Below are 27,660 nucleotides of genomic sequence, written 5' to 3'. Positions count from 1 at the left end.
CCCGACTGGAGCGGCCAATAAGGAGAGAGAATAAGTCATAGACAGTAGTGGCGACGCTAAGTGGGAACAATAAATCCGACGGATACAAATAATCCCATTCTTGACCTGTCTTGGACAAAAAAAAAAAAAACCTGCGCTGAAACCACAAAGAAACAAACCAAAACAAAAATAGTGACAAAAAAGAGAAGCAATCACGGCTCGACCTCCGCTGGCCTCTCACGGATGAGCCAGGATGTTGTTTCGCTTCCAAGATCAAGAGCAGGAAAATAAAGAAATAAAAACAGCTCACACACACACACACACACATACACACACACACACTGCGGGGCACCGCTGATTTGGGCCGCGGGGCCTAATTGATTTGCTCGGCACACCGCCGCGATGATCCGAGCCAGACGGCCTTTCAAGGTCAAGAGTGAAAAATCCAAACAATTTAAAAAAAAAAAAAAAAAAATTGGGACAAAAACCTGCAGAGGAGCAGGATGTTAAACAACAGCCTGGTGAGCACACATGTTGAATGAGAGTGTGTGTGTGTGTGTGTATGTGTGTACCTCTCTGTGTGATTGGACTGACGCCTGCAGGGCACCGTGTTGCGCACACATGTGCCGGTGCCCGGGTCGACGTTCTCGACCATGACGAAGGGATGCTCCTCCAGCGTGGCCACGGTCAGGTGCCGGTCGTCGGTCACGTGCTCCAGGAAGTTACCGTAGCGCGGCCAGACGGGGTAGCGAACCTGGAGGATCCCGCGGGCGTATGTGCCCACCTGAAACGACCAACAGATCCGTCACGACGGCAACCTTCTATCTTTTCCGCTTCCGCCACATCGGCGCTGAACGGCAGAAACAAGCAAATTCTGCAGGGGATAGGTGAGTAAAGTTAATTACTGCGAACCAAAGAGGCTGTAATTTCTTCCACGGAGGCAGTTTGGGAAAAAGGGAAGATGGATTAAAAAAAAAAAGAGTAGAACCTTAAAAAACAAAAAGAAAACCAGCTGCATCGCATTAATAATACATCCCGTGCGTTGCATTCAGTCCGTGTTAATTTTGCTGACTGATTATTCAATTATCATCCCTCTTTCTTTACTTCAATTCGGTAAACAAATTTAAATGTCACCACTCATAAAGAGGAACCGTCGGAGTGATTAGCGCTATTCATTATCTGCGTTTTTCTTCCCCCCGTCTTTCGCTTAAAGCGCGCCTCGCGGCTCGCGTAGAACACGGTCGATAATGAAAAGAAACCCCTTTTGCGCTGACGGAACTCGCAGGGTTGAGATTAATTTGATCGGGATCCAATGAGACGCCTATCAAGGTAGCCGCGGACAAAAAGGAATAAGATTAAGAGATAGATTTGTTTGTGCGTTGCATAAGTTTTAATTAGAATTTTCCCACAAAGCCCGCCTAAACACGTCGATGCGAATAAAACTGACCCATTTCCACGAGTTCTCAGGGGGATTTTGCTTCGGGATGCTCTGACGCCATCTACGCCGGTCCATTCTTCAACGTGTTCTCCTTTCATTACTGTCTGGAGCGACTCGTCGAAATACCCGACCGCTATTTAGTTAAAAAATTAATTAATTACAAGATAAAATTAAAAATGATTGCATCTTAAATCGCACTTTCATTTGCAACGCGGAACCCTTCTTCACACGCGACTTCCAGGAGAACACATTATCTCGACGCATAGTGTGATTGACATTACGGACTTATGAGACGATGCTGGTTGACCTAAAAAGAAATATAAGAAACTTCCAGATGTGAATCGAGACAAAAATGCAGTTCTTTGCACTTAATGCAGGAAGGAATTTGCATATCACACTCTGTTAGCATCTCAACGCCAAACATGTTGGAGCTAGCTTACAGGTCAATAATGCTAACTTTGCAGCATCGCTAATATGAACAAGTAGAATGTCGCAGGTAAACACATCATGAAAGAAAACGTCCAAGTCCGCGTCAGAAAATCGACCGATCCACCAATGAGATAGATCACATTGGACTGCAGGGTCTGCAGGAGGCCGCAGATCGATTCATCTAATGACAATTACGAACCGAAAAGACAAGACAAAATTCGAAAACAGATTCAGCAACTGGATGACAATGGAAGTGGAGGAGAGTAGAACAGGGCATGATGAAGAGACATTCAACTGTGGGTCTGATGAGGAAAAGAAAAAAGATTGAAATCATGAAAGTGATTTTTTTTCAAATATTGAAATGTGATTAATTTTGATTAATTTTGATTAATAATTACAAAGCATCTAATTAATTTGATTATTTTTTAATCGAGCACCAAATCGATTTAAATTGTTCATCTGAAAACAGAATACTACCGAATTTCTGGCAGTGGAGTGGAGGGAGTGGAGGGGGGGAGGGTGTTAGATGTCAAACGGAACGAATCCTCGACCGGAAAATCTTTTATTCAAACCCGACCTCGGTCATTTGTTCCATCAGGCTTGGGTCAGATAAGTACTTGTACTTCTACGCTCGTCGATTTGGCCGCACCGAATCTGATTTGGCCGTTAACAATTACCGAGCGGAAGTTTCCAAGTTTAGCTCCGAGGTTCGTAAAACTCGCGAGCGGAAAAGAACAACTGGCCGGGAAACAGTTTTGAGCTCCGCACGTGAACATTTCCCTCAGAGAGTTTAGTGTCTGGGGCTTGGAGGGGAGGGTGTTGGGGGGGGGGGGGGTATCGCTGTCACCCCGCGCACGGAAAAATCCCATCCATGTCGGCGCTAAGCTGAGAAAAACCATCTCTGTGAGAGCCGGGAGTGTTTGTCACATCAATCCGGCGTAATGAGCCATGGAGCACTCCGGCGGCGCTGAATCACCGCATGTAAAGCTCACTCCCTAAGACCTCCTTTACATACCAACTCTCCATTTGTCCTCATATTCACTGCTCTGCTTTCGTCATACATGGAGGAGATGTATTATTTGTGAGACTGATTTGCTTCGCCGCGCCACCTGTGAGTGACAGAGGAGCAGACCCGGCATCGGTGAAGATTAATCATCTCTATCTGTCGTCTCTTGAGGGTTTCCTGTGTCTTATCCGGTCATTGGACATATTAAGCAGGAGATTTGTCATCTGGCTGTCATTCTGACACGCTCGCTACTTTTGGAGACGTTCCAAAATACCGACTCCCCGGCCGGAACCGTGAGGATCTTGGAATCCCGCTGATATTTCATATCATGCATCAAAATGATCAACAGTTCACTGTTGATATCAGCCATTTAGGTTTAACGCCACAAACCAATACATTTTAGGGGCGTATAGGAAGCCCCTTGGGTAACCTATTTCTGTCAAAACAAGATCCCATAATAATAAAACATTGCTTGCCTGAATTGGTGTTCAAGCAGGTTCATAAATACTCCAGAATATCATCCTTTGGAGATATCTACAGTTAGCATGCTACACAATTCAAGTCAGGGTGGATCGACAGTTAGCATGCAACACAATTTAAGTCAGGGTGGATGGATTTTAGATACAGTTGTAGTTACCGGACTGGTGTTTCGCATGCTTTGCAAGAAAGTGGAGAACCTCGTTCTTGCTCCTGGGGCTGCGAGATCGACGGCATCGTGACTTCATTTTGTTCTCACAGCTTAACATAACTTTTTTTCTCGTGTGAGGTCTGAGGACCACTTGCCCATCGGTCGGAAATTTGATCAAGTGAGGCAAAATAGAAGTGTCGTCATCCCTGCTAGTATTCCTGCTAGTGGTTGCACGGTGATGAAGATGAAGTAGTAAAAGGATGATGTCTGAAATAGCAATGGGAAATGGTCGACTTAGACAGTAGTGCACCTGAAGGACATGCAATTATCCACAGAGCATAATATCAGCAGGCATCTCCTTCCCAGAGGCAGGTAAGGACCAGCACCAGAGGAGCGGATAGGGGTTCACTGTCTTGCTCAACAACACTTGGACAGGCTAGAAGGAACCGGCAGCCAAACCAGGGATGTTCGGTTCCAAGGGCGACCACTCTACTCCCCTGCTCCACGCCACCTGATGAAGGATAACCAGGCCATCAGGACCAACTGGAGGGGTTGAGCGTCTGGTCCGAGGCCATTGTGAAATGCAGACAGGAGGAGCCGGGCGGCTGAACCGCCAACACACCGATTGGAGGGACGCACCCTTTGACCAAGTGAGTCACAGCTGCCCCCAAACTTACATAGCATGTCTAAATAGGCAAGTGAAGACAGGCAAATAGCTAGTAGTTCTTGGAAAGAGGTGCCCGAATGTGAAGCGACTGTCCGAGGTACCTTGGCGACAACATGCCCAAAGGCCAAACGGAGTGTACAGAAGAAAAAGAGCAGCTGGAAGAAATCGATCCTCAGCGAGCATGAGGTGCCTCCCGGGACTTTCTAGGAGTTTCTCGTGAATTTTGGGACGTCACAACCAGAGCGAACTTTGTTCTTGTTCTTGCCATCTCGAGTGAGAGAAGGGTACGTGGAGGTCAGTCTTTATCTCAGCCAGGGATGATAAGCCGTGGTGTCGCAATGCTCGCAGAGATCGGCAAGGCAGATCAGCGCCAAGACTGCCGGTTTGTCAGTCATAACCGGGAGGGGAAAAAGAAACTGGACCGCGGAAAATGTTTTTTCGGGGAAAATAGCCCCCGGCTCATGGCTCGACACAGGCAGCCGGCCTCTCATTACGGAGCCCGAGTACCAAAATACCTGACATTCCTTCACATTCTATACCGCCACCGATATTAATGAGGTCGTTTGAATCAATTATCGTGATGAGACCCAGGAGGAGCCGAATACACGGGTCTCCCCTCCGGCCCATTGTTGCCAAGACTAATTCTGGGGCTGTTTATCCATCAAATTGCCAAAATATTTTAAGAGTAGAAAGTTTTGGGGTTTTTTTTTTCCCCTGCCTTAAGGTGCTGTTTATTATCCGGGCTCACTCCTGGCGTTTCCCGTCGCTCTCAACTAAACCTTTCGAGCAAGGCTTTGAGATTAAAATGATGCAATTATTCAGTTTCCTGTTTTGAGCGACTCCGGTAAACCCGAAGGAGGGGTGGGAAAAAAAAAATGCAACCCGGAATAAAATTCAAAGTGGGGTGTGCAGATTAAGACGGATGACGGTTTGCCCGACGGTACCGAAAGAAATCATCTTCGAATCTGATAAAGGACCGAGGAGGGCGGCGAGGGCGAGGGGTCGAGCGGAACGCGGCGACCTTCCGGCCCGGCGATGGCGCCCCGCACATGCCGATAAGCATCAACACCGTGTTCAGCTGTCAACGTGTCACGTCGCAGGAGGGGAGCCTGAAAAGAGCAAGTGCGTAATAACGGATGAGCAAGGAGGAGGAGGCGAATAACAAGCAGGGAGAGATCAGCTTGGGGTGAGGAGGGATTGAAGACAGGGAGGAGTCCGGGATTTTGGACCGAACGGCGGCTGATGTTTTATTCAGGCGGCTCTGTTTCCCTCCTGATGGCGAGCGAGATAAGTACCGCCGCGCATGAAAACTGACGACACACCAACGTGTTTGCCAGGTCGTTTGCCGCGCGAGACGTCTACTTACATACAATGTGAGAAGGAGAAGCCCCTTCATCACAACGGCAATCACACACACACACACACACACAGAAACACGCACATATATACACACACGCCAGCCAGGAGGTGACATTGATAAAGTGTGTTGGTCTTTCCGGGGCAGAAATAAATGAGTTCAACTGTAGCTGTGAGATTACGTTCAGGTCTGTCTGTTTAGCAGCGCTTTTTCTATGCACCCTTCGGCTTCACAAAGTGTGTGTCTGTGTGTGTTGTGTGTGTGTGTGTGTGTGAGGGAGTGTGAGAGACAAGGAGATAGAGAGAATGCAAGAGAAAGGAAGAATGAAAGAATGACCAACAATATAACAATGACTATGGCAGAAAAGAATCACATTGAAAAATTGAAAGATACTCCAGTTTCCGGTATAATTGAATCTGTGTGTATATATATATGTATGTGTGAATGTGCATATAGAAGTACATATTTATTGACTTGTGCACACGCATACATAAGTATATATACGTGTGTATATATACATACATAGCTGTGTGTGTGTGATTTAATACATATAGCAAGATGTATATATGTATTCATACACATGCATGTTTATATACATACATATATGTGTATGCCAACATATATATATCCATCCATATATGGATAGATAGATAGATAGATAGATAGATAGATAGATAGATAGATAGATAGATAGATAGATAGATAGATAGATAGATATTATCAACATTTTCCTCAAGTTTGTCCCAAGTGGCTACATATATATATATATATGTATATATATATATGTATTCATATACATATCTGCCATGTCTGAAATGTCTCCAATACAACAAAAACATGTTATTATTTCTCAGAGGCAGGAAATCCCACTCAAAAATAAATAAAAAACAAAAAGGCTTATTTCGAGCACCTTTCGAGAAAGTGTTTGCTCTCCGACTGCACCGTGCCACCAGCCTGTTATCACATACAGCGCGACGTCCCCGCAGCGGGAATAAACACAGCGACAGCCCTGTTCTAAAACCTGACAGGGCAGGGGAAACTCTTCACGGGGGGAAAAAAAAATAATAATTAAGCGTTTAGTTTCAGAAAGCATTTTAGACAGGAGAGCAAGAAGCCTCGGCGGGAAACGCGCCGTTTGAGTAGCGAGAGGTCAAACCACAGGCGCACCTGCATCGAAGGGGGGACGGAAGACGAAACAGCGATAGGATGGGCTGATTTCACGCCCGTCCCCGATGACAACCGTGCCGCCTTTCAGCCAAAATGATTCTACGGTTTTACTTCTCCCACCGTGTCCAAAAGGCACTCTCTATCTCCGTTTCTTTGTATGATAAGATTAGCAAGTAAAGTCAATCCATGTGTTTAATTTGGTTGAAAAGCAAATAAAATTGTTAGTACTGCCTTCTTTTCGCACATTCATGTTGCTAATTACTTTATTTTTGTTGGTATTTACTGCGGAGTTAGAGTAGTTGGATTAATCTCATGAATCTTTGTGGCTTTCACAATGACTTCCCTCAACATGGGATCTCACTTCTCATTGGTCAGTTCACGGTCATGTGGCCAAAAACAAGGAAGTTGTGAAGCTGTGCACGATCTGAACGGGGAGTTTTCTCTCCGTCACGTCTCGGGAAAAGGGAAAACTCTTCGGAGATGATCTCATTGAGCCATGTATTTAAATAATAAATAAAAATTGGGTGTAACAATAAGGCCTTGCAGCTACTGTAATGTGATTAAAAATAGCAATGTAGTTGTAAACATCACATAAAAACAAAAATTCAACTTCAATTAAGTGACAAGAACAAAACAGAACAATAAGAAACTTACTTTCTTTGTTAAAAGTGCAATATAACAGTATTGCGACCCAATGTGTCAGCTGATCTTATTGTTACACTGGGGTCAACTGCCAATTTACTGTGTGTGTGTGTGTGTGTGTGCGCCGTTCCAAGTACCCTGTCCCACTGCCTCTCCCGATCCAGGGCGATGATGACCATGACGGGGTTGGAGAGGAAGCCCTGGCTGTTGAATGACAGGTCCTTCCGCTCCCATGTCACATTCAGCATGTGCCTGCAACGACCATGGAGAGGAACTCTATCAGTAGTTGCACATCAAGAAAGTTTCTGCATCACATGAGAATTTGCATATTCATTCGTGCACACACACACACACACACACACACACACACACGCGGGGAATGGGTGATCAGCTCTTAATCAAAGGTAAAACCGGCCCAGGAGGGTTTAATCTAATGCAGGAGACTGGAAGAAGCTCATCAGAGGGCGATTTTTGGGAGGCACGGGCGCTCACAGCAAGTTATTTGACTATTTGCTTGAGGGTGTCCGTGACGGAGCGAAGGGGGGGAGAAATCAATCCCGTTTCATTTGCATATTAAACTACGGGAGGTACAGGATACTTTGCGCGGAAGTGTTGAAGGTGCGTCCTTTCCGTAGTCGTCCTCCCAATTTTTTGGCCCCAAAAACGTCCAAGGCTGTCCAGACGTGTTTTCGGGTGAGTCCAACGAAAAACGTCAGCATCTCCAAAACATCCTGACTTCAGAATTTTTTCATTCATGCAAACGAATTATAAAGATTGTGAAGATGTACTGTTTTTTTTTTGTTTGTTTTTTTATGTTCTTTTTTTTTTTTTTTTTTCAATTGCCCCTCGTGGACAAATAAAGTGATTCTGGAAACTTTTGATCGACTTTCAATTTTGTAATTCCACTTTCAGCCACAGGGGGCAGTATATCTCTGTAGCACAAAGGAGCAATTAGGCTACGATCACAGCTTAAGCTACGATGGTTTGTTTTCAAAGAAAAATTCATTTTTGCCTCACATTACCCATATTTATATTTATTAGCCGGATTGTTTTTTAAGTGTAACACCGCTTTGGAATATTCACACTTAACTCTTTCCCCGCCAAAGAGACTTCAAGGTAATCCCCATTTCGCAGTTATACCGCCGGCGCTGTCGCAATCATCCAACAAAAATAGGTCACTCAAACAAGGGGGGGGAAAAAACGCTGATGTTTCAACCCTGCGTCTAAAAGCTAAGGCCGACGTTTGCTTTGAGACAAGGGATCGTGTGAGTAATGTCAGCCGTGGGGGGAAAAATGCATGAAAATAAAGAATGTGTCTCTGTTCTGCTTGTTAACTTGCTGTTGTTGTCAAACAAGCTCCTCTCCCAGCTTTACTGTCGGAAAGGCCTTTGTTTAAATGAAAGTGCCCGGCGCTCCACATCTTTGTTTTCATAGAAATGTCTTCTCCACAGCTTGTGGAGGATTTTTAACCACTGGAACTGGCTGGCAACTTTTTAGAAAAAAGAAAAAAGATGGGGAAGAGTTAATGAGAACCAATCTGACTATTCCTTCTGGAAAATATCACATAATGATTTATTTCCTCCATCAACCATGACCTATTTGATCATTATTTCTGCCTGTTCTGTTGTGGAAGCCCCAGATATGCCAAAAACGGGCACCGTAACTGGTTTAATGACATCGTCAAGGGGTTACCAGCCACGTCGTCTGCGGAACACACGAATTACAATGTTACTGACGGTGTTAATTTAGCATCACGATGGTCACGATAGCAATGGAAACCTTCTGGTAGGTGGAGCCAGACTGAAAAGTTCAACCTTCTGTGTAAAAAAAAAAAATCATATGCTTCAACCCTCCAACTGTTTTAATTTTTGGCCATTTAATTTAATTTAATTTAGTTTAATTTAATTTAATTTAATTTTGTTTTATCTTATTTTATTTTATTTTGTTTTCTTTCATTTTATTCATGTGGGATTATTAAGTATTTTGACAGCAATCGCTGCACATTTTTATGCAGACCAGCAACTTTGTCCCTTTCAGAGTTCTTGCTACTTTTTCATTTATTTTATTTTTTTCTCTAAACCAAATGAAGATACGCCTCACCTGAACAGAGTGTTGTTGTCGGAGTGTGTTGCCGGCTTGTTGCAGTCACCATGACCCTCGGGAATAAAAGCGTGCCGCTTCTTAAAGCTCTCAGCCCCTTTGGCGACGATGGCGACTCCCTCCCTCACCCTCTGACGCAAGCTTTTCCTCCACTGCTCTGTAATCACGCCGATCACACCGACGGGGAAGCCGGCCGGCGGGGGGTTGTCGGGGTTGCCTACGGCGAGGCTGGGGAGGATCCAGATGTAGCCCGGTCCCACCAGACCCACCTCGGCCGCCTGCGCAAACAAGAACTGCGCCTCCTCGAAGGAGCAATATGCCAGCAGGACCTGGGAGTCCACCTGCAGCCGACACAGAACTCAGTCAATGCTAATTTTACACAGCGTGCTGCAGAATATGCGATGGGAAGAAGTTGGAAATCACATAGGGATAATGTTTGCGCAAAGAAACGTTGTATGCAAATTTTCACAAAAATCTGCATTTACATGCATTTTGCATTATTTATAACTATATTTTGCAGCCCACCTTAAATATTGTTATGTCAGAGGTACATCTGTGACAATGAGAGAACCGCAATATGCGGATCTGCTTTAAATTCTTATGTTCAAGTGGTCTTACAAACGCTATGCCGAACTGTTTGTTTCAAATCCAAGCTGGGTATAAAGCAAGATGCATCATTCTATATAGGACATTCTGCGTTGCTTTGCACGCAGGGGGGTTTTTTGGAGCGTCTTGTGTGACGGGATGTTGTCCGTCAAGTGTAGTCTTGTATGAAAAAAATGGTCCCAGGATATTCCGCACAAGCGCTGAAATGAATGCTGATACACATCGGGGGGGGGGGGGGGGGGGGGGGGGGGTGTTGGCACGACTGCATGAAAAACATGTTTTTTTGTTTTTTTTTGTGTCAGGGCTTTTTGAAATGTTCGTTTTATTCCGCCTGAACAAAGAGTCAAAATAAAGAATCTGCAGCATTATCAAGATTAGCGCCGTATCTCGTCCTACCTGCTGCAGGACGCGCTTGATTTTCACGTCGCTGGCACCGACAGACATTTCCACCGACAGAACGTCCTGAAGGTTCCACCTGAAGTAGGACGTGTCTTTGTAGGACTCCACTATATCCACAAAAGTGTCGTGTCCTGGCAGCAAACTTGTGATCACCGCAAACTCGCCCCAGTCGTACTCCTCCATGAGCTGCAACGCCGAGGCGTGAAGATTCGACGCAACGGAAAACAAGGGAAGATCAGCCTCTAGAAGCTAAGAAATGCTAACCGGCATGGTAGCTAACATCACAACCATCTTTTATCTCCACCATCTTTCAGAACGCATGAACTTGTCGATCAGATTAAAAAGATGGATTTAATCATTTCATTTCCCAGATTAATTGGGTGAAGTTGCAGAGATGTACACAATGTTAGATTATCCCACTTACTCCCAGGGGATCCGCTAATCTTGATGAATTTCACGTAATCCATCACTAACCAATTCATTTGGCGTAATCCGCGACCAAATTAATAAATTGTTTTCAGAAATTGATATCGCAGATGACCTGAATGTATATGTAATACATCAGCTCGCATGACTGGGGTTATTCTGTCAGTCACAGTTTTTGCAATTACACCACACACACACGCACACACACACACACACACTCCAACTGACGCACTGCTGTACCTTGAACATGCAGAGGACCTGCTGCTCCAGAGAAGCTCCCATCTGAAGGAACGAAGATCCCTCTGCCTTTGAGGAGAAGATTCTCAGTTAAGCGAGGGTTCCGTTAACTTAAAAACGAGGTGAAACAGATGTTTTGCTTCAAGACAGCTCGTCTCGGCTATGGTTTTCTGTCAGTGGAAAAACATCACCAATATGCCCCGTTTGATTTTTGGAGAGGGTTGGTTTTTGATTCTCCATCTAGAAGCTTCAGGGTTCCTTCTCACCGGGAGCTTTTGCCAACTCCCTCTTTCTCCTTGTTTGTACCCTATGATCTTTATTTCCATACATTTGCATGCATTTGTTCCACTTCAGAATGGTGCTGTCGCTCTCGTATATTATATAGAGAGTGATTTGCTGAAACGGGCATGAAAACCAAACGACTTGGACGTTGTGTGACAGATTCTTTGCTGTATGTAGCCCAAGAACTTTTAAGTGTTGCTGTCCGTCATGAATTGGCGTTCGAAATGTAGGACGCATGAACACTTTGCCGTACTTTAGCACAATTACGTGTTATTTCGCCAAACTGCACCAACATCGTTCAAACTGAAAACAAAACATTTGCAGGTGGAGTAGGTCTCCATCTTGTATCCATCAAACGCCTCTTTGAGGTTATTTAATATTCATTCATTCATTATCTGCACCAATTATGCACTCAGGGTCACGGGAGGTCAATCCCTGCTGTCATCGGTCGAGAGGCGGGTTCACCTTGAGGCGGTCGCCTGTCGATCACAGAGACGCATATATAAACATTTAACCGGTTACTCTCTCCTTCGAACGGTTTATGTAGACATACAACCATTCTGCAACCGTAGTGCACTATTTTGCATTCTGCACAATTGCCATTTTTGCACGGTTATGGCAAAATCGATCATGCCGCTGCTCTATTAAATACGATATAGTATCTTTTTTTTTTTTTTTATACCTTGAAATCCACTTCATTTCTCGCCGGCTATTGCTTGCACTGAACTGTACAGATAACTCTGCTGCTACTCTCTATAGTCAAATTACATATATTTATAAATTTCGGGGTTTTTTACGTTGCTAATTCCTTTCCCCTCCCTTAAGGTAGATTGCATGTACATGCACTTTATACCCTACCGTTTAAATTTTACAGTTTGTTTCCTGTGCACTTTACTGCTCATTCTGGTACTTCGTTAATCTGACTTCACCGCGGGAAAGTGAGAAGCGTCTTCTCGATTTCCCTGTGTGTCTAGTACATGTGGAGAAATTGACAATTAAGCTGAATTTGATTCACTCTTTCACATATGGAGACTTAGAAGCATTCACATATTTGGGCACTATGGGTTTCCGGTTAACTTTAAGAATGTTTCTCGAGGAAACAGGAGAAGCAGGGACCTTTTTGCAGTGAGGCGGAAGCGCCAAACACGCCGCCGGTTATCTAATATGCGAAACAACTCAGACGTGCTCTTTTGACACACGGTTGAAACATTTTGGAACTCGACCGGCGACGCACGGGAAGAAATTCTGCATTCAGACGCCAAAATGTCGTCGCCGATTCCCGCAGACCCGAACCCACAATGCGGAAGCGTTTTAAATGAAAGCGCAATCTTTAAAAAGAGTTGGGAGATCTGAGGGGCAGAGCGGTGCTGCGGGGCGCGGAGTCGACCCGTGATGTAAGCAGGTGCAAGAACACGCGCGGCTTTAATACAATTTAATTTCCTTCATTTGATTTGACAACGGACAGGGGCGCTGGCGCAAGAGAGGCGCGCGCAGGAGTAACGCGGCCTTTTTTTTTCCCCAACATCTGTATTTCTGCACGACGTCACCACTGCGCCGCTTGGACACGGGAAATAGGGTCTCTAACCGAGGGACATCTTGAAATCAGTGTCACATATGAGAGAAAGGAGGGGGGTGGCGGCAGCGCGAGAGGAGAGCTTTAAACTGTCAAGTGACGCCGGGGAGCGAGTCTCAGATCTTTCAGCCTGTTCCCGTCCCCCGACGTGTCATCCCTCTTTCCCGTTGCTCTTCCCTCACTCTCTCTTCCGAAACCCCAGGAGAGCTCCGAGCCCGAGGAATACCTCGGGACTGTCAAAGCTAGGACCCGCCGTCATTCAATTCTGCGTTTTTTTTTTTAATCTCCGGCCCAGGATTGTGCAAGATTCACCTCGAGAGGCCAAATCTCCAGTAGACCAATGACTGGGCGACGCACCAGAATAGCTATAAAAATAGCAGCGCCGACACACACACACACACACACACACGCGCACAACCGTTTCAGGCTGTCACTGATAAATAAGAAATGGCGCTGGAATGGCAGCCCTGGTTTACTATCGCGTCCCACTTCGGCGGACGTGAAGGACTAGAGGTGAGGAGCATCTACAGAAGAAGTCGTCCGTCCCGCAGAACCGACAGCGTGCGCGCTGACCCCCCGACCTCGGCGCCGGTTAGCTTTCATCACTAACCAATTAGCAGCCTGGTAAATTATTAACGCCGGTGTCGAAGACTGTTTTAACCGCGGCGTAATCAGTCAAAACCTCCTGTCTTTTCTCCACCGCGTCTTCAGTCTCTCTCTCACACACATGCAGACACACACCAAGGCTCAGATGAGAAGACAACTTCACCCTCCCCTGCTCTTGTCCTCAACTTCCCAGCTATCTTGTTCTCCCCGGCAATGCGACTGTCACACACACAGACATAATTAGCAGTGCTCCTGCAGGAACGTATGGTAATGTGACAGGAGGACAGCGGACATGCTGGTTGCTCACACACACACACACACACACCTCCCACGGGGCAGAGAAACTCAGAGCGCTACCTCTCTCTGTGGAGAGACCGGTGCCGCTCAAACAGGAAGCAGGTTGCGCGCCCGCACACACACACACACACACACACATACACACACACACATGCAGACTCACAAATGTCAAACATGTGCTGCAATTACAACTTCAATAGCATTCGAGCAGAATTGAATGTTTTCTCAGTCGCGGTAATCTTCACGCATGTTAATGTTGAATAGTTTGTATAACAACAGCAAAAAAAAAAAAAAAAAAAAAAAAACAGCCGCACTGGATGTCAATCAAGCGTCACCGAACAGACAAGACGTTTTCGATCGGATGTAAAACGCCGCCTGGCGTTTTGCTGAGAGGACGTTCAACAAGAGCCCGAGAGCTCTGGACTGCAGCTTTGCCGCCTCTGACCTTTGCATCCCGTCATTTTCTCACAATCCCGCTTCTAACCCCAGAAATAACTTTAGAAAAGGGTTGCAAAGTCAACAACGCTATGGCGTGCTGTGTTTATGAACCTCCGCTAAAGGTGATGAGAAATACTCCGTTCATCGTGGCGCTGTGGAAGTAGCTTCTTGGTCGGTTCCCACGCCGTGAACAGACGCAAACCGGTGGTTTTGCATGCATCAAGGCATTTCTGCATCAGGGTCCGAGTCTCTGACAAGACTCTTCACAATTAGCCTTGTTTTGTTTGTCTCAGGGAGGGAGATCTACCTACATTCATTTATTTGTTTACCCCCTCACCCTCTGCATGGCGGTACGGGGACTCGAAGGAGCTCTAAGACTTCTGCATCCTCGCCGCGAGAACGAACGCCACCTCAGGTCCGCCATCCCATCGGCTGTGAGAATGTTCAACGCCACAAGCGCATAAACTTTTTCTGCATGTACAGCTGCATGTGCAAGCTGCTCACAAGCACCTCAAACTGCTCTTTCCTTTTTTGCACTGCCCAAATACCTCCATCCCTATTTTGCACCTCCTCCAATCACAAGGCATTTCTCTTTGTTTCACTCATATTTTATATTTTGCTTTTTTTCTGCTGCTTTATTGTTGTTATAATACTGTAATATTGTTGTTTTTTTTATATACATGCATATACACTTTTTCTTTTTTTTAATTATCACTATTTGCACTATTGGTCATGCTGCGGTAACAATTGAATCTCCCCAAGTTAAGTTGAGCTTAACCTGCTAACCAAGCCCTAACCAGCCTACCAATGTGCCGCCAGATTTTTTTGGATAACAGTATTTGATACATAATATTTCAGCCTGATTGGGAATCACATTGGCCATTTTAAATAAGCGATAGAATTAGGTTACATAAAATTAGGTTAAAATTCGGTTAAATACAAAATCCTTCTTCTTAAAAACAGAAACTTTAGAATTTCAGGATCTGGTTGAAGTTCAAAATAGCACAAATAATATACAAAGTAAAAAAAACACTTATTTCCAAATGAAATAAGTAGCTTGCAGCGAGAGAAGGACAATAGAATTTTAGAGAGGAACTAAATTTAAAAATGCAGAAGTGCGGAAATATCTGTGAAAAGGATGTGCGTTTCAGTTTCAGGAGGGTTAAATTATGGATAAATTTAAGCAAAGTAAAAACTGGAGGAATATACAAAACACAAGGATAAAGAGCAGATGGATGTCAAGGGACAAAAATGAATAATAATAAATAAATACTCCAATGTAAAGAAAATATTGCATGGAAAGAGAATGAATGTATATGAGACACAAATGAAATGTGATTTTTTTTTTTATTATTAAGAATTGAGCATGTTTTAAATAAAAATCTAAATAAATTAAATCCATAAATATTTTTATTTTTAAATTTTAAAAACGCATGTGTTTTTGGGGGTAAATCAAAATCAACCGTTGTTCGATGTGCAGGCTTTGAATGCGACGACGCTCTCCCCGGTACAAATCAGAGCCTATCAGAATAATTCTGAAGAAGTTATTTTAAGGTAAAAGGTAAGGCCAAAAATAGCTGCATAATGAGAACAGTCGGTTCCGGAAATAAATAAATAGATAAATAAATTAAAAAATCTCCCTCTCCGAAGACCAAGTGTAAACACGGCGCATGTGGGATTTTCACAAGCTGGCGGGATGATTGCGTGGATGAAAAGAAACATGAATTCATTACGGCGATGTGAAGAAATCATTTTGGGTAGAGCAGAGGAATCATTCCCAGCTCACCCCGTGAACTTCGAATCAATCTCGATCGGCCACGTTTTCCAAAAACCGGGGCCAAAATCCCGTCCCCTCGGCGCCACGGCCTCGGAGCCGCCTCCTCCGACCGCCTGCCGCGCTGAAATTATCGGGCCAGGCTGTGAAGTTTTCAGAAGCGGGCCTGGCTATTAACTGAGATTCCCAGTGATAAAAAAGATGCTTCCTTTTGAGGGGGGGAAAAAAAAAAAAGCGCAGCTGTAGGCCTGCTGTGGCCTCCTTGTGGAGTTTTTGGTTTTCTGGATCACGAGGCCAAGAGAAGCACACAAGGACAAATGGAGAAAGCAGGTCAGACTGGCCACAGAACCGCCCAAAAGAGAAAGAGTGTTGTGTGGTCCGGCGGTTCGTTGCATCACTTTGCCTCCAATATCATCACCGGAGTGACCTTAGACTGCGGCGCGGACCGAAACTGTAAAATACAATCTTCTACTGACAGCTTCAAATTGTAATAAATGACGCTTCGCGCCAAAACGCACGGGCTTGACGCTTTCTTCGCCTGAAATATCCATCACGCGCGCACTTTAAAACTACCAATTTTGGTCAGTTTTTGTCTTCTTTTCCCTCATGCACATAAAAACCCGCCGCCCTGGTTTACGCGGGTCTTAATCATCGATTAACGCGGCGGTCGGTCGTTACAGGATATTTGGGATAGCGGTTAGTGAAATGACTGGTTTGTGAGCGGTCAAAATTCACCGTGCGCTCAATGAATCATTCGCAATCACGGTCACGGTTACATTTTGGGGGCGCGTTGAGCGGCGTTTGTCCCCGGACTGATGCAGATGTGCAAACTACGTCAGACGCACGTTGGACATTAAGCCTCACAATGAGACCTGTTATAATCCACTAAACACAAAGATGATGGTTGTAAATCCTTTGTATCCTCTTTGTCTTGGGAGTCCAATGTTGGTTTTGCAAATAACGGGCTGATGGAGTGGGTTCCGCCAGGGTCCTGCGGGCATTTGTACATTTGTGGTATATTCAGGGTCCCCCAGTGACTAACCAGGCTTCCTTTGGGCCTGATTCCTCTTTCCATCTATATATCATCTGTATTTCTACTTGTGAATTACATCTGTACTTCCTGTCTATAGGACTGCATTTTACGCAAATATGTTCATAGCACCCTATCAGCAAATCACTTGTAAGTTATTGACATAATAAACCATATTCATATAGCTAATTTATTTATCATATCTGCACATGCGGCTTTTTTCCACTTCTGGTTGGATGATAAACTGCATTTCACCGCCCATTACTTATACATTTTGTAATGACGCCGTCATCGGTTAGACTAAACAAACGGATGGCTCGACACGGGAGAGCCACCGCTTCAGGACTCTGCGATCCATCTACACCTGAAGGATAAGGGACAATCATCTGAAGACAGCAATTTCTGCATTCTGGCCTGAGAGAGCAGATGGTTCGAGACAGGAGTCAAAGGAGGTATCTTTGTCAAAACAGAGAAGGCGGCCTTACGCACATCCTTTCGCCCACATACGATGCCGTGCCGGGATCAATACAAGACCGATAAACTGACCCTAAACAGACCAGACCCATCTGCACCCTCCAAACAACCTGTAAGGATCCACCACTAGAAACCAAACACCGGTAACTTCCACCTGAGACTCAGTCCATGTGATCCAACAGGTTTCACATTCGGAGAAGTTTGGCTTCACCTCTTCAGATTCTAATCCAGGTAAATCCCCAAAAGTTGTACCTTTGTTCCCGCCTAGCGTCAACCCCATTGGCAGAGCAAGCCCAGACCCGCACACATGTATTCGGTGGTGCTTTACGGTGCAGGAACACTGACCCCAAGCCTTTTTGGGCTTACTGTAAATTCCGGCATATAAGCCACTACTTCTCTCACACCGTTTGAGAACTGCGGCTTTTACAACGATGCAGCTAATTTATGAGTTTTTATAGGGTAATTACAGTAGCTTCATTACATGACATTACATTACAGTTATTTGGCAGACGCTTTATATCCAAAGCGACTTACAAAAAGTGCAATTCAGTCACCGAAGATCCAAAGTACCAGTAGTCGGAAGTCAGAAGTCACCACTCAAATCTCAGAACCATATACATACATAAATTCATTTCTTTGTTTTTTTTTTTTCGTGGGGGCGGGGGGGGTTGGGGGCTAAGTAGGATTAGTAGGGTAGTGCTTGGTGAGGAGGTATGTTTTCAGCTCACGGTGAAAGATGGGCAGCGAACCCGCTGTTCTGACCTTTTTCGGGAGTTCGTTCCACCAATGAGACCGAGAAGAGCCGAGACCGGTTCGATCGGCAGCCGGGGGCTCTGGGTGATGGGGTGGACGGTCGCCGAGAGGTGGCGGATCGCAGGTACATGTGGCTTGACCATTTCCTGGAGATAAGACGGGACTGTCCCATTCACCGCCCGGTAGGCGAGCACCAGGGACTTCAACTTGATACGAGCGGCTACCGGGAGCCGGTGTAGGGACGTAAGAAGGGAAGTTGTGTGGGAGAATTTAGGACGGTTGAACACCAGGCGGGCTGCCGCTTTCTGAATAAGCTCCAGAGCCCTGATGGTCACCGCTGGGGCAGCGGCAAGGAGGGAGTTACAGTAGTCGAGGGGAGAGATGACTAGAGCCTGGATGAGTATCTGCGGCGTATCCTCCGTGAGGAATCTGCAAATCTTCCTGATGCTGTAGAGGAGGAATCTGCAGGAATGTGCGACAGGTGGTTGTCTAGGACCACACCCAGGTTTCTCGCAGTTGTGGTCAGCCTTACTACGCTGTTGTCGATGGTGATGGCCAGGTCTCTATGCAGACAACCTTTCCCCGGGAGAAAGAGCAGCTCAGTCTTGTCTAGGTCGAGCTTCAGGTGGTTAGTTGCCGTCCAATCTGAGATGTCGGGCGGGCGAGCTGTAATTCGGCTTTCCACCTGTGTGTCCGACGGAGGGAAGGACTGGATCAGCTGTGTGTCGTCGGCATAGCAGCGGTAAGAGAAGCCATATGAGCGAAGAAGCCATGTGAGCTTCCTTCCGCCAAGACCGTCACAGTGGACAAATGAAACTGTTTTGGCAAAGCCACTCGCATTTATGATGATTCTCCAGATCAGCCATTTGGTGCTTATTGTAAACACCACCATCATGAAAAGAGACACAGAAATGCATTTTCAAGCTGAAAGCGATCATTCTGGCTGTCAAAGATGGAAATAGAGCCGCTGCACGTAAATTCGACATCTGTTCTGGAAAAAAAGCATCGGCGTTCTGTACCGGTAGTTGTAGATGTTACCGTCATTTATTTAATCAAAAGTTTTCAAAGAAAAGTCTTTCCAGTAACATCTTGCTACGTTAATATCTCGTTTCAAAAAGGGACGCCTGCGGCTTACAGTCAAGTGCGGCTTACTTACGTACAATTTTTCTTTCAAAAATGAGTAGGTTCATCCTATATAAAAGTCCGCTCTGTAGAATTTATGGTATATATGAATATAAGCAGTTGAGTTTCAGGAAAAAATCCTGTCGGGGGGGTGAAATCTATTTTCATCACCGGCGCGCAGCAGCCCGAGAAGCTCTTTCGAGCGATCCGGCGATACCAAACACTTTACAATCGGTATTATTTGCCAGCCTGTTGCATCTCATTCAGATGCAGGGCGGCGAGAAAATGTCAACGGTTGACGATGGGCTGCGGGAAGAGGAGGCTGACAGGAACAGGGCCCTAAAATTAGGTCCGCAAAGAAACATTTTATGCAAGCGCATTGACCCCGCGTGCATTTCAGAGGGGCCGCGGTGAGGAGCTGAATAGAATTTTTTTTTCTGCCGAAGCGATAAAGGGCAGACGAGGTGCGAGAAAATAATGTGTGTTAATAAAGTGGAGATTTAACTGATTTAACTTTAAAAAAAAAAAAAAAAAAAAAAAAAAAAAAAGCCTCCCTATCATCCACTCCCGCCCCGTGACTCAACATCTGGATACCGTATCCGCTAATGATCATCCAGCACACCTCGATGACTTGGAGCGAGCGGAAAAAACGAAAACAAACACACACACACACACACGCGCGCGCTCGCTCAACCTCTATTTCTGATCTCCTCAGAGAGGCTCGTTGCAATATGTCTCTCTTCCCTCTGCAGGCCCTATTGAACGGTCTGCATGCCCTTTTTTCTCAGCTGTTCCTCGCACTCTCTCATTTCCTCCCCTTGATATACGCGGCGTCTGACAAAGGGAGACGCTTCCTCTCCTCCCCTCAGTCTTTTTATCTCCGTCTTATTCCCTTCTTCTTTGTTGTTTGCCACGGAGAGACCACTGAGAGACGAGAAACCATAAATAGGCAGCCAGCGCTCCCCCTCCTCCCCCCCCGAGGCTGACGCGCTCTTTTTAAACACGCCATCAAAGATATTCATCATCATCGGGCTATTGATAATCAAGCACTATTGAGCCTCTTTTATTCCCCGGAGAGACTCAGCCGCTCTCACGTATGTCTCTCTTCGTCCGATCCACCTGTCCCATTGTGCCGAACACCTCTGAAAGCTTTTTTTTTTTTCCTACTCGACAATAACAAAGTGTACAAACAAGAGAGCAGAGGATGAAGGCGTCGACAGGCCGACCTAAGAACGGTGGATTTTTAGTAACCGACCCCTGAGGATGGAGAGCTGTCAGTAAGAAGCTTTGGCCCACCGAACAAACGGGGATCGGGTCCCGGGTACATGTTTTTTTGGCAAGCCGAGAAACCAGAGGGCGCCGGACAAATGCAAAAAACATAAAAAATAAAAAAATAAAAGGGTCTGAAACTGCACTTTTTTTGCCCCCAAAATATTTTTTAAGGAGTTCAGATACTTTGAACCGTGAAAGCGGCGCCTGTGACTTGTGCGTTGGAGAAATACGTCTGGGTTAAGTCGATGCCTTTTTTTTTTTTTTTTTTTGTCGAGCCAAGAAGTAGGGTGTCCCAAAACAAATGCAAAAATAAGGTGAAGAAAAAAAAAATCAAAAGTCCAAAAATTTTTTGCCATAAACGTTTTTTAGGGAGTTCAAATACTTGCCCCGTGAAAGCGGGTGACTGGGGTAAAAGAAAAAAAAAATTTTGTCGTGCCAAGAAGCCGATGGCCCCATGATAAATCCAAAAAAAAAAAACTAATCAAACAAAGGTCTGAAAATGTTTTGCCTCTAACTATTTTTCGAGGAGTTAAAATACTTTGCACCGAGAAAGCAGCATCGCTGACTGGTACATCAGAGAAACAGTTCAGAGGTAAATATGCTTGTTTTTTTTTTTGACAAGCAAAGAAGCAGAGTGGCCTCGGACAAATGTAAAAAGAAAGAAAAAAAAAATCAAACAAAATCTAACAAAGGTCTGAAAATTTTTGCCCCAAAATATTTTTCAGGGAGCTCAAATACTTTACACTGGTACATCAGAGAAACCCTTCTGAACACCTCTGGAGTAAATATGATTTTTTTTTTTTTTTTTTTTTTTTTTTTTGTCGAGCCAAGGCGCAGAGTAGCCTCAGACAAATACAAAAAAAAGAAAGAAAAAAAATGTAACAAATGTCTGAAAATTTTTGCCCCAAAATATTTTTCAGGGAGCTCAAACATTTTACACTGGTACATCAGAGAAACCCTTCTGGGGGAAATATGATTTTTTTTCTTTTTGTCGAGCCAAGAATCAGAGCAGCCTCAGACAAATACAATAAGAAAATTTTTTTTTAAAAAATTCAAACAAAATCTAACAAAGGTCTGAAAATTTTTGCCCCAAAATATTTTCCATTTCTCAAATACTTTGCACTGGTACATCATAGAAACCGTTCTGGGGTAAATATGATTTTTTTTTTTTTTTTTTTTTTTTTTTTACCATTTGAAGGCGCAGCAGGGTTCAGGCGAGGGGAGGCGGGAAGGTGATGCGATAAAATGAAAAAAAAAAACGGGGGAAAGGTGAAGTGAATAGATCGGAGGTTGGGGTGAATGATAAGCACCGGGGGGGGCGAGACTCCTGAAGGGTCTAATTAACAGTTTAATGAGGTCCTGGAGCTCAAGACGGAGCAGACGAGAGCGCGGGGCCTCTCGCTTCCAGCCACATCCTTAATGGATTCCGCCGGCGCACAAAAGAACTGGGAAGAAATTTCGTATTTAAAAAGGTGCCATGGAGCGAAGGTGACGGAGGAGAAGGAATGAAAGTGGACTATGGGCGGATGGTAGCGGATGAGCGCGAGGGCGGGAGGGGGGGGGAGAAGACGAAAAAGCAGAGCGAGAAATGTCAATTTCGCTCCGGAGGAAGTAGACGGAGGGGAGACGTCTTATCTGCGAGACAGTAAAACACTGCCTTCGGGCCGCTGTCAGACAACTTCCATCAAAGCATCTTTCTCCCCTCTCCGTCCCCTCCCCTGCCTCCGTCTGCCTTTTCCGCCCCGCCATCAATATACAGCGAATCAATCACCCTCCAACAGCCGCGACTCCGACGGTTTAATACCCGGCTTGTGATTAACACGACATTTGTTTCACCACGGAGACTCTTCCATTCGAAACAGCCCGAAATGAAGGCGCCCAAAATTTCGCTCGGCCCTCAATGAGCGCCTTTAAGCGGAGACGATCGCGGAGACGGCGCGGTTGCGAGGGGTTACCGGTTCGATTCTGAGCCGGGGTGCGTTTCGGTGTGGAGGTCGCATGTTCTCCCCCTGTCTGCAACGATTCCTGTTGGATTTATGCGGCATCTAAATTAGATACAACATGTTTTTTAATTTCTCTCTACATGTGAATGACAGAATGAATGGTTGTATGTTGCAGGTCATGGTCAATCGTCGTGGCGACTGGACTTGAATTTCTTCACTTGAAGACATTTCACCCCTCGTCAGAGAGGCTTCTTCACGTCTGAAGAAGGAGCTGAAGCCCAGTTTCTGGACAGGTCCATAATGTATGGATCCATATGACTTATGAACATGAGAGTGAATGGTTGCATGACTCAATAGATATGTGAATGACGTATATCTAGATATGATTTGTGAATGAATGAGTTATGTGTCCTATGTCTCAATATGTATTGTATGCTTCTCCGTGTGAATGTGAGGGTGAATGATAGTACATATATGACATATGAATGGCATAATGAATGGTTATATGTCTCTAGATGACGAGAATGAGAGGGTGAATAATGTACATTTAGATATGATGTGTGAGCGGTTGTATGCTTCCAATTGCCGAGTGAATGAGCAGGGAAATGATAGTACAAATACAATTCTTATGAATGGTTGTAAATATGAGGGTGAATGATGTATGTTAGCTTATGATGTGTGAATGAATAAGTTATATGTTATATGTCTCAATATGATGTGAATGACAGAATGACTGGTCTTATGGATCTATAGGACTTATGAATAAGCGAATGAACGGTTGCAAGCGCCTAAATGCCAAGTGAACGAGAAGGTGACCGACAGTACGGACAGATTAATCTATGAGGGAGTGAAAGGTTGCATGTCTCAATATGGCACGTGAATGACAGAATGAACGGTTGTATGTCTATGCATGACAGGGAATGAGAGAGTGAGTGAATGAATGAGTGAGAGGTTATTTGTCTAACTAATGATGTGAATGACAGAATAAACGGTTGTTTGGATCTATATGATGTGAACGAGAGGGTGAACGGTTCAGGTTGAGCCCCACCTCCCACCAAACGGCAGCGGGGATAGGCTCCCCCACTTTAATTTGTGACTGAAAGACAACTTTGGTGGCAAAGAAAATGCAACCCCCTTCCCCTTCTCTCCCCCGCACACACATCTGGTGGGAAAAACACAGCCGGAGGTGTTGAGAGTTTTCTCTCTATATTTATACCTATGTTATTTCGATTACTCACATGAAGTTAGCCAGACACGCCTGAGCACAAATGACCTGTGACCTTAAAATGACCTTAGATTCCAATGGTCATAAACATCTTTAGATAAGAACTTACCCCCCTTGAACGTAAATTCTAATGGGCATAAACACTTCCGGACAGAAACCTGCCCACCCCTGTATGTCATCCTGGACAACATAGCAAATGCATGAACTATACTATCCAATGGACGTTGTTATGTAAATAAACACATTCGAACGATAAAAATCCGAGCGAGGAGGAACTCTGTGGGATCGTCTGGATCTTGCCTCCAAAGAGCGCGCTGAGTCTCCCCCTCTGCAGAGCTCAAAAGAATAGTCGCTTATCTGTTTTATTTCTTACGACAACCTCAGTCTCCTCTTTACAGGCTTCAGCTTAGACCAGCATGATTTAGAATTACGCTCCAACGGGAGGAGTCCAGGAAGAGCCGTCGCACCTCATCCCATCCAGCTGTGGGAACTCCAGATGTGCCCACAAGCAAAGCGCAACCTTGTCGCAGCACCCCTACCACCTCCCGCCCCGCCACTTTCCACCCCTCCGCCCTCCGGTGAGTGTGCATGTTCTGCGTACAGATGGGGGTTTTGAATGCAGGATCTTCATTTCCCACCCAGAGCGGCGGAAAAGGATCTAAATATATTTCCTGACGTTGAAATCCAGCCACGCACTCTTCTCAACTCTGTCTGCATGCCTATCGTGCTGGATAGGTGTGGGAAATGCACCCGTTCGGCTTCGTCTGTGTGCGCGTATGTGTGTGTGTGTGTGTGTGTGTGTGTGCGAGCCCAATCACATGCGAAGGTGTTCATTTGCATGTGTGTGTCTACGTGTGAGAGCCGATTCTAAAAATACAAGGTGTTGATGATGGCAATTAAAGGAAGGGAGGGGTATCGGGTGAGCGTTCGGCGGGCGGGGAAGGAGAGAGGACGGAGGCTTTTTACTTAAAAAGTAAGAAAAGCGGAGAGGAAGAAGAAGAGAAAAACTTGCCGGGTGGCATCAATCTCCCGCTTTACAATCCCAACGCCACGGCTCGCCGCCCTCCATCTCCATTCATCAAGGAGGAACATGTTAAATCATAACAGGAAGAACCTGCTGTTCTTCCAGGGTTTTGGGGTGGGGGGGGGATGATTGATGGAGGCACAGATTGCCCGTAGCGCTCGTCTCATCTCGCCAAGATTTCTCGCCCGCCGCTCCGACTCACCCGCAGCCGACGCGGCCGGGGTTAGAGCAGATTAACGGGGGTCAAAGGTCGCAGCTGCCGCCGATAACTTCCACGCGGGCCGCTGCTCATATCCAAATATTTGCACGGAGGGAGTCGGCTGGCAAAGTAGGTTTCAACGTTCTGACCTAGTTAAGACATTTTAAGCTGAATGATGCCTGCGTGGAAGACTGAGACAGGGGGCGGGGGGGTGAAGAGCAGGTGGAGCCGCCGACAAGGTTTGCTTTGCAGATAGTTTTCTGACGTTTTTTCCTCAAATTTTCCTCCCTCCCATCTCAAACGGCAGATTTGTTTTGGAATCGCAGCGCGTTTTTTTTTTTTTGAAAACCGCGCCCCCGCTGCACAACAAGTGCTGAAAGCTAGCATCGGCGCTAAAAAATTGCGGTTACCTTGTATGGAATGACGACCGCGGAGCCGCCGCTGATGCCCACGATGGGCAGGGCCGTCTGCGTGGAGAGGAAGTCCAGAATTTGCGCCACCTCGGCCACCTGAAGACCGAAAAGTCGGGCGGTTAAAGCTGGCAAAAGCAAGAGGCGGAACGTTTATACTTTTCAAAATCATCATAGTAACCCTTAAATGATATTCTCCTGCACTTTACAACGGCAGCATCTTTAGCCGAGCAATATTATCCAATGAAATATGTGTTTGATGATCACCTTAAATACATCACTACAATTATACACTGATTCGTTGGATTGATTTTTATGTATATTTAAAAAAAAAATCTTGAAAAAAATTTTTTTTTAAAAAAATTACATATTTTTTTTATAATTTTACAAATACTACATTTTTAAATTTGCTTGAATCTATTGTAGCCCAATGAGAGTCACATGACACAACTGATTTCATGCATCTGTGCATGAAAACCCATCACCTTGCTGATTCCTTCCTATGATGGTGTTTGTTGACCAAATGGAAAAAATATGGAAAAGTAAATTGGTTTTATAGGTGCTTCATGGCGAGATTACTTGTTAGCCACTGCTAATATTAACCATCACTAATGGTACTAGCAAATCCAGATTGGTATCATCTGCTGAAAAAATGAAACGGTGTTGGATAAAAGATACGAATATCGTCAAATGCACCAATTTGACCTGATTGTTAGATGGAGGAAATGTGGCTTGCTTATCTGAGCGAATATAACGATTTAAATAGGCATTTTTTTGTTGAGGTGAGCTATGTAGAACGATTAATTTGCATTTTAATGACGTTCCACTCCGAGAAGTCTGTTAAGTTTGCACCTGAGATTAAAACGTTCAGTTTTTAATTAGATTGCCTTTGGAAATCTTTTATGAGGACGGGACACTAGTTTTATTTGGGTTTGTTTCCAAAAAAAAAAAAAGATGCCATAAATAAAAACCATGTTAGAATAACTTTCACATCATCCGACGTCTTAAACAACCCGCAGACGGGAGGCACAGGTGGAAAAAAATTAAATTCACTTTACATTTATTGAACAGAAACACCTTTTGAATGATAAGGTGCTTGATGTTGCTGTGTTTTAAGACTGTGATTTCTTGCCACTTTCCTATTCAAAGGCCGTCATTTCAGCAAAACCAAAACCTTCTTTGGCTGTTATTGACGGAAACTAAAAGCGCAGTCGCTTTTTACATACGAATGTTGTCTTGCGCGGGTGACTGAAAACTGCATCTCGGGAGAGGCAGCTTTGCCAGGATACGCATAAATCTCTTTTACCTGCGCGTCAGCACCGGAGCCCACATCATCCTCAAACACCACGCCGTGCAGCCTCTCCGTTGCCATGGTATCGCACAGGCGTGTCAGCAGGTCCCGGGGGTTGGTGTCATTGACCAGCACGGTCACGGGGCTCACCACCACGGGCAGGTCGACAAAGTTCTCCCCGCTCAGGCGACCTCTGACCTCATTCTGGTAGCTGGAGCCGCTGAACACCACGGCCACGTTGATGGAGGAGTGGAGGAGGAGCGGCCGGGCGCGCACGGGGAGCGGGCACGAGACCAGGAGGAGGAGGAAGAGGAGGAGGAGGAGGAAGAGAGGTGGCCAAGGAGAGGGAGGAGGGTGTCCCCTGGGAACGGCCATGTTGGCAGCCTACTGCCTGGAAAGGAGGGGAAGAAAAGGCGGGAGAAGAGAAAGAAAGAGAGCAACCGTCAAACACGCAAGCTGCTTTACTTTAACATGTTCTTGATATAATACCCAGAATCCATCAGTACATATCTCTCTCTTATTTCACCAGTGTGTTCTGTCTCTCTCTCGCCCTCTGTGACCCTTTCTATGATAGTATTAGCCCTGCATTTAGACTCATAGGGTTGTGTGTGTGTGTCAGTGTGCAAGTATGCATGCATGTAATCCTCCGTAATCCAGCCCCCAGTGTCATGACTGTAATCACCTCTCCATCTCTGATTCAGCGTGCACGCTCGTGCACGCGCATACCAACGCAAAGACGGGTCGTCGACCCCCGTCGTTTGGATTATGTTACATTACGTGTGGCGGCCGCGCTCCACGCGGTGTGATGTCATCGGACGCGGCTACGACAAATAAATAGCAGCCATACTGACCGAATAAAACCGTTG

The 27,660-nt window shown here is 45.4% G+C and overlaps 1 protein-coding gene across 1 annotated transcript in view; it reads right to left on the bottom strand.

Annotated features, from left to right (window-relative positions):
- The window catches only part of LOC147215319 (glutamate receptor ionotropic, NMDA 2C-like), a 51,110-nt gene extending 23,925 nt beyond the window's left edge, over window positions 1-27,185 (bottom strand). Inside the window, exons 1-7 of the mRNA XM_086139395.1 lie at window positions 26,810-27,185; window positions 25,504-25,602; window positions 11,085-11,150; window positions 10,416-10,604; window positions 9,414-9,754; window positions 7,451-7,565; window positions 552-763 (exon numbers count right to left, since the gene is read on the bottom strand). Coding sequence (XP_085995521.1) covers window positions 552-763; window positions 7,451-7,565; window positions 9,414-9,754; window positions 10,416-10,604; window positions 11,085-11,150; window positions 25,504-25,602; window positions 26,810-27,169 — 1,382 coding nt within the window. The 5' untranslated portion in view covers window positions 27,170-27,185. The remainder of the gene's footprint in view (window positions 1-551; window positions 764-7,450; window positions 7,566-9,413; window positions 9,755-10,415; window positions 10,605-11,084; window positions 11,151-25,503; window positions 25,603-26,809) is intronic.
- Between the last annotated feature and the right edge of the window lie 475 nt (window positions 27,186-27,660).

This window comes from Fistularia commersonii, chromosome 32 (genome assembly GCF_037954325.1).
Source record: "Fistularia commersonii isolate RoL2024-O1a breed Wild chromosome 32, RoL_Fcom_v1.0, whole genome shotgun sequence".
In the NCBI taxonomy this organism is placed as follows: Eukaryota; Metazoa; Chordata; class Actinopteri; order Syngnathiformes; family Fistulariidae; genus Fistularia; species Fistularia commersonii.
This window is presented reverse-complemented; position numbering and strand designations above follow the sequence as displayed.